The following is an 8,104-nucleotide window of genomic DNA, read 5'->3' on the forward strand; positions in this document are numbered from 1 at the left end:
ACCACGGGTTAGGGATTTGGAACAGAGGAGGTTTTACGTACACGTCAAAGCACAATTGTCTTTATTCTATCTCTGATCCTTTCGCTGCAAGCAACAGCGGCTGCCTGCACGAGGATGTTGAAACTGTAACTTCTTAATATTTCAGAAGAAGAGGAAGAACGTGGGCCTGTGTGGTGGTAACCCAGCTGATTAGCAGTGATGTCTCTTTGTTGATGGTGGGAGTGAGGGAGGATGGGAATGGGAGGAAAAGGGAGGGAGTTTTACAGAGATGAGTTGTGGCAGGTGTTGGACAATGACGGGAACAAAAGAGAGATTTGAACATTGCACTTCAAAAAAAAACCCTTTCCCCTTTCTATTCTGTGTGAGCCCTGCCTCAGTCTTTCTTCCTCTCCCTCCTTCCTCTCTTAATTGCTGCTCCCCAAATCCCTTGTTCTTTCTTCTCATCCCCCCTGTGTTCTCCTTGTCTCCCTCCTCGGCTCCCTATGTCCCAGTCTGTCTCCTCTCTTTCGTTTTTAAAGTCGTCCTCTCAAAAACTCGCCCCCCCCCCCCCCCCCCCCCCTTCTCGTCTCCTCTGTTCTCTCTGTCTCCGCTCCCTCTCTCAGCTCCTTCATCCTTCTCTCCTTGGCTCTGCATTCTTCTGCGATGAGACACGTGGTTTTTGAGGAGGCAGCAAGTCGTCACGGACGCAGTGACTAAAACTTCCGATAAAATCAATGTTTAATTCAGATGACTGCAGGCCATTGACAGAAAAAGTGGAAGCCTTTCATCTATAAAAGGACTGAGAAAAAGAGGGGGATTGAGAGAGATGGAGGGAGAGGACTGACAGGATTAATGGAATTGTCATCAGTTGCATCTTTAGCAATGAGAAGGAACCATCAGCCCTCTGTTGCCATCCCTCCACAACCTGCATGTGTGTGTGAGAGCGAGTATGTAAATGATTTCTCCTTTCACCTGCTGTTCATTCTTCCTCCCGTCTTCCATCTGTATCATCCATCCCTCACATTTTTTTCTTGCATTCCTCGTGTCATTCATAATCGTCTTCTCCTTTTTATTACATCGCACATGCTTAGATCATCCGTCGTTATACAATACTGATCAAACATTGCTGCAAAAGCTAATAACAAACATTAAAATTGACAGTAGAGTAAAGCTGCAAATCTTGTCAAGCTCATATGTCAAATATGAACCAACACAAGTAGGTTGAGCCATTTCCTTAAGGTCACAGACATACACACAGAATCACACACAACATGCAGAAATGCCTGCTGCCTGCACGTGCGTGCGTGTGTGCGTGTACAAACGACGTCACGTGTACGTGAACATCAACCCTGCTGGCTCTGTGTTCAAATGTCAGACCTTTAACCTTTTGAATTTGACCTGAGGTGGCGTGTCAGTCTTTGACTTCCACGTGCAGGAGACAAGATTTAGACATGAAAAAAAAAAAAAAGACATAAAAGAAAAAAAAAATACCAACACTCAATCCTTGTATCTGCTGTAGAACAGATTGAAGTGTCATGCGGAGAGAGGAGAGAATCTGTTCCCGTACAGGTGGTGAACAGAAGGGGAAGGCTGAGGGGAGGACGGGGTGGAGAGAGGGAGGTGAGGAGAGGGAGGAGGGCTGTTACTCCCATTACATAATGAATGAGGTGAGAAGCCACATATTTGCTGTGGAGGCTTTATTCATTTTGTATGTTGTACGTTGGAGCCCCTGAGCACAGCACCTTTATGCACACAAACTTGTCTTACTACACTTGTGGGGGACATTGTTGGCCTGTAATAACCTTAACCTAGTCATAACTCTACCTTAAAACAGTTATAATCCTTTAAATAAATGGTTAACCTTGAGAAGATTTTTTCCTCTGTAAAACATGTTTAACAAATAACACATACTGTACACACTCATAAGTCATGGCGGTTAAAGGCATGTTGCATCTTAGCATTTTTTGCTCCGTGTTTGTGTGCCTAATTATCAGATGAGAGCAGACATGCGTGTGTATGTGCATGCTGCCGACATGTATGTGTGTGTTTCTGTATTCATGCACATGCAGCTGTGTCAGTACAAGTGATGAGCTAACAGGCAGCTCAAAGAATGACAGGTGACCACACTACAAAGATAGAAATGTCAAGCTGAACTGGGTGATTGGGGGGGTGGGGGGTGGGGGGGTTAGGGTCAGGAGAGGCGGTGGGGAGAGGCAGGAAGCCTGGAGTGATGAGTGCATCGCCGCAGCCCCTGTCACTTCCTATTAGTACCCAATACACACAAACACACTGGCTGTGATTGTAATTAATTCATTAGGCTGGTTTGGAATGTGTGTTTGTAAGTGTGTGCATGTGGCAGTGCATGTAGTGTGTCTGTGTGTGTGTGAGAACACATATGTGTGTGTGTGCGAAGGACGTGAGCATCATTGTAAAGAATGAGAGCTGACAGGATCTGTGATGGCATGCTGTGGGTTAAACCAATGGGATGCTGCTCCACACACTGTGACACCATTACCCCTCTATACCTTCTGTCACGGCCACTTATGAAGCGCGGCTTACTGACCGGCCGGCACTATAGCATCTACTGAGCATTTACCAAACAGAGTGTTTAGGTGGGTTAGTCAGGCCTTCATTTCAAACCCAGTCTTCTTTTTTTAAAAAAAATCTTACAAGCACACACTTTAATTCCACTTACTGCGTGTTTTTGTGATTTATTGTGTTGCTAGCAGGTGTTCAGACCGTATCAACAAGCATTCTCCCCGCTAAAGTGTTCATGAGTAGGACACTAAATACAGATCCAAGGAGCCAACAGCTACACCTCTGCTCCCAAACTGACCCTGTGCACACATTAAAGCTGCAAAAATGCACATACCACTTACTGAAACTTTTGCTCGGTTGTTACAGTTATTATCTACATTTGTATTTAAAATTCAGGAACCTCTTGGCGTTTATGTGTATCCATAGATTTCTTGTTTGTTGTTTTTATTGTGGTGGCTGGAGAATTGCCTTTGTTTTACTATCGCATTGCGCCATAGGAGACACTGAAAAGAATTGTCAAGGGACTGCATTGTTTTTGAGCTCTGCAGGCCTGGACAGAGCCCCAGAATGAGATAGGGACTACATGCAAAAGGCTTTTAGCACATAGCATTTAAATTTATATTTACATGTGCGATTTGGGCAGAGAGCTAAATCTCCTCTCCACTCACAGGGAATGCTGAAATTTAAAGCCCGAACAATATACGAACTAATACAACAGTCAGGTGCACACAAAGGTGACATGCCTGTTTTCAAGAGCTGGCGGAAACAATATGATATCACGGATGAGTGTGTCGCTCTGTAACAAAACAAAACCTCTGTGTCAGATCCAGGTCTGCCCAGAAACCTGTGGGTGGTGCTTCACGAGTGAGGCCCACTAATCTGAGAGCGGGCTCTGACCCAGATCTCACTGAGTGGGAACCACCCTGACCATCTGTGGGTCTCCACACCCTCCTGGCACCTCACACTGCACACACACACACACACACACACACACACACACACACACTTGCACAAAAATTGTAACACTAGAGACGCGGCAGAAGAAAGAGAGACAAGAAGGAAGAAGATGAACGTAAGGAAAAGACAAGAGGGCAGAAATATGAGCATGCGAAAGAAAACGAGGAAGAGGGCTTTCAAAAGAAATGCCATCACCGTGTGTGTTTCTCTGCTCAGTTTAACAGAAGGTCATTATTATATATGCACCTGCTTAATGACATAGATGGCACAAACTAGCTTTCAATGCCATTTTCTGGCTCTTATTCTTCCTCTGGCAGGGAGCTGTTGGTCTGGAAGGCGGCATCGCAGGGCAGGCGGGCGGCGCGGTCGAGTCGACCTTCTGCGGTGGCTGGGTGGGAGGGCAGGAGGACACCCTGTGCCCCGGCCCAGGCCTGCCGAGAGGCCATCTGGACGGGGGAAACACATGCAGAGTACCTGGCCAGACCTGGAGCTCAACTCTGACTCACACAATCTCACACACACACACACATGCGCTCATATACCAACACATGTATATACACATACAGCACGTGTAGCATAATTGGGAAAGGATACTTGGTTGTATCCTCATACAAAAAAATTACTCACCAAAATTTGTACATATCCCACATAATGGTGAGCCTGTAATTTGTGCATTATCTGCGTATTTTGCAAGGCTGTGGTCATGACCAATGTGCTGACGGGAGTAAAGTAGGAAGTGGTCCTGAGCTTTCCACTTAGGTGGCAGGTTTTGGCAGGGGATGGGTCACAAAACACAGCACTCTCCCCAGGAGACGGGTGCTCAGAACCGTGTGAACTGTGAGGGAACATTGAGTCATTATAAGATGCATCCTAACCATGTTTCTTTTCCTAAACCTAACCACAGTAACTTTACTTGCCTTGACCTAACCTCCTGTAGCTTTACGTTGATTATGTAACATTACATTAATGATGTAATGTCATCTGTGGACTGCTAGTTCATAGGATATCATACAAACCTTTGTATGAGGACACATAGGACATTACGTACATAAAGTCACGTAGGTTAGGTTTTCACTTGGTTTTACACAAACCTTAGCACTGGTGTCCTGGGTGAACATCCTGTGTTTTGTGACCCATCCACCGACCCAACCCGCCTCATTACACTGACTACTTCTTCTTTGCTCCCATCAGTATTTTGGTCATGTGATCGCAGCCCTCCTGATGACGTGGGTTATACACAAATTACTGGCTCATAATTACTTGGGTTGTAAACTCATTGCAGTGCATTACTTTTCATAGGCACGCGTTTGAACAGTGCATGAGAACAAAAACTGATGCGGAACACTGACAGCCGTCACACAGCGATGTATATCTGTGGGTGCGTATATGAGACACAAAATGATCTTTGTGCATTATATGTATAATCAAGACTACATCAGTAGACTATATCCAGCCTGAAACTCCCACTCAAACCCACACATGCCTTCCACACAGCACTTGTCGGTCTATGGTGATGTTAACGTTAAGCCCCTCTGATTCTGCCTGCAGATGAGTGTTTTACATTTGGTTAAAACAGATTCTGCCTGTGCTGCTTTGGAGAGTGTTACATTTGGTTAAAAGCCATTATTATGGTAATGTGAGGGTGCTTGAGATAATGGCAAGATGAGAGCAGCTCGACTGCCTCTGACATAACAACCCTACTCTATCCATCTCTTCAGCTTCTTCTCTCTCGCTCGCTCTATACTGTATTTTGCCCACCCCCCAACCCCCCTTCTTCGCTATACCTCGCAGTTTCTCTCCCTGACTCACCTCTCTGGCTGATCGCAAAGCTGTTGTTTTTTTTTTTCCTTCACAAGATACCTGCTTGCAGCACAGCTATTTTGTCATTAAAATCAAACATTATTGTACAAGAGCTTTTGCTGTGGCCACATTTCAACAGTGTTTAAGAGATTGCCTTTCATCTGTTGCTGTATATCTGCGGTATTGTTGAAAATTATATGGTATCCAGCTTCAATCTGTTGCCGTTAAGCCTGGGTGCTACCTGTGACATGAGCAGCTAACAGAGTTTGTCCCTGGGGAGAGGGTGGATGGCAGAATCACTACCGACGGCAGAAAACAGAGGATCAGCTCAGAGAAGAGGAAGCGACCGTATAAGTCACTGGCAACACATTTTTCAGGTCACTAGCATTGAAAAATCGGGAGGCGATGGTGATGATGACAGATAGAAAGAAGGACAGGAAGAAATGGAGTAAGAAAGTCAAAGAGAGAACGAGGGAGAGAGGAGCAGAAAGAGAAAAGAGGGGAGATTGAGAGCAATGTAATGCCATGCACATCGAATTTCCCTTAATATGATTTTGTGTTCTGTGTCTATTCAAGTCAGCCCTGATTTGGTTGTGTGTTATAATCGCATCAGAGCAGGGATTTGCTCTGGCTTTTTCACTGCTGTTGTGTTGTTTTTTTCCTCTTATTGGAGTTGGCATCAGCCTTCATGACACAAATCCCCTCTGATAAATTAAAAATGATTGATTCAGAGTCAAAGATGGAAACTGCACCGCAGGGAGCGAGAGAGTGTCCCCTACTTGTGTCCGCACACAAGTGCACATTTTAAGTGCATGCATGTGCACGAGCGCTGCACTGTACCGTCGAGTGCAAATCCTCAGTTCATGCAAGCGTGTAAGTGCTGTCGCTGGAGTGAATGCGTGAGTACAGTATACATGTACATTTGTGGGTACTGCAAGACGGAAGGATGGGCTTATTACATTGGATTCCTGACACTTTTAAAGAATGTGAGAAGATGGCAGATATCCGATGTGTGAACCTCAAAGCCATCAGCGTGCGTGTAATGCTCTAAGCTGCGTATCTTGCCAACATCAACTAAAAGCGTGAAATTCTGGACCCAGAAGTGTGAAAATCCACCAAGAACACGGAGTGAGCTGTGAATACCTACATTAGCGCTATTACATACATTTATCCACCAACATACAATGTGTAGGCTTAATTAAGTGAGCATATATAAGTCTACTTTGTCTTACATTCATTTACTCCTCCTAAAACAGATACACACTCTTTTTGACACACACACACACACACACACACCCTGGTTGTGGGCTCTGGCTCTCCCAATTAAGCAGAGGAGTGTTGTGGAGCATCGGTGTCGGGGGATTCTGCTTTCTTCTCCTCTGTCAGGTCCCATCACAAAGGCTCCTCATTAGTGTCAACCTCAGCTGTGCCACCACTTTCTCCTTCCCTCTTCCTCTCTCCCTCTCCCCTACCTCTTTGACTTTTCCTCTTTCTCTCTCCACATCTCCATCTCTCTGTCTTCCCCCTATTTGACTTATTCACATTGCATTTATTGCTGAATACCTTTCCTGAAAGCCGCTGCTGATCACCCTGTTGTCACTCCTGTTGCGTCCGGCATCGTTCCCTCTGCCTCTCGCTCTCATATTAGTGAGTCTCATCTCTCATGCAGCAGCTGCCGGCAGCGTCGCACTCACACGGTGAGAGCGGTTTGTCACATCGACAACAAACAGGTGCGTTTTTACAGCACTTTAATGACAATGAGACATTTCAACAAAAGGTTGCAAAGTTATTCTGATCATTAGACCAGCAGAAGGGATGGAAGGGAAGTTGATTTGTGACTCGACATGCAGTATCATAGACATATAATGATGTTAATGATCAACGTGCTGCGAACGCGGCAGCGGCAACAACATGTAAACAAGGCAACAGGGGAGTTGGCGTGGAAGCGCGGAGTTCAGAGATCACTAGATGCACGCAGAGGACGAGATGTGGAGGAAAGGCAGCGAGATAAAACAGATGATTGTTGTTTGTTTGTTGTTGCCGTTTTTCCCCTGAGCAACAGTTCCCTCTACCCCTTTACCCCCTGCTGTTACCCCTCTCTCTTCTATCCCTTCATTTGTTCACACCCTATTTTCCTCCCTGTAGTCCGTCTCTGTCTTTATCTCCGTGTGTGTGTGTGTGTGTGTGTCTCATTTTACTCTGTAATTAAGAAATTGAGCTTTGATTTCAAGGAAGGGTTATGGGTGCCATATTGGGATGCAGCGTAAGATCCTCCTCTCACCGAGTTCCACTCCCCAAGTCCCAAGTCCCAGTCTGAACCTCCCCATACACTGATTTCTCTCCCTCTTTCTCTCACTCTCTCTGGCTCGCTCCCTCTCTCACTCTCCTTTTTCTGCACAATTTGGTATCAAAGACATGATAATTAGGCTGAACAGAAGTTCATCTGGCTTCTATTATTTCTCTTTAATTAATAGTGTATAATAATGACATAGAGTTACTCCAATGCACCGTGTGACTGTGTGTGTGCGCGTGTGAGATAGAGAGAGAGTGAACTCTTGCGTGTGCGCTTGTGCATGAATATCTTTTAGAGCACACATAACTTTAAATCCTGAGATGCTGCACAGATAAAAGGCGCCAAGTGTCAAAAGCTTGCAAACTTTTCTCTCCTCTCCTCTCCTCTGCTCTCCTCTGCTCTCCTCTGCTCTCCTCTGCTCTCCTCTGCTCTCCTCTGCTCTCTTCTCCTCTCCTCTCCTCTCCTCTCCTCTCCTCCCCAGTGCAGCATGCCTCTCTTCACAGCATTTGTAGAGACCTAATGAGGACATTTCTGTCA

At 45.6% G+C, this 8,104-nt stretch overlaps 1 protein-coding gene across 1 annotated transcript in view; it reads left to right on the forward strand.

Moving 5' to 3' along the window:
- LOC144463888 (uncharacterized) overlaps window positions 1-5,312 on the forward strand; it is a 59,960-nt gene extending 54,648 nt beyond the window's left edge. The window contains exon 6 of the mRNA XM_078169653.1: window positions 3,792-5,312. Coding sequence (XP_078025779.1) covers window positions 3,792-3,975 — 184 coding nt within the window. The 3' untranslated portion in view covers window positions 3,976-5,312. The remainder of the gene's footprint in view (window positions 1-3,791) is intronic.
- The last annotated feature ends 2,792 nt before the right edge of the window (window positions 5,313-8,104 follow it).

The sequence above is a fragment of the Epinephelus lanceolatus genome, chromosome 7, assembly GCF_041903045.1.
Source record: "Epinephelus lanceolatus isolate andai-2023 chromosome 7, ASM4190304v1, whole genome shotgun sequence".
Classification (NCBI taxonomy): domain Eukaryota; kingdom Metazoa; phylum Chordata; class Actinopteri; order Perciformes; family Serranidae; genus Epinephelus; species Epinephelus lanceolatus.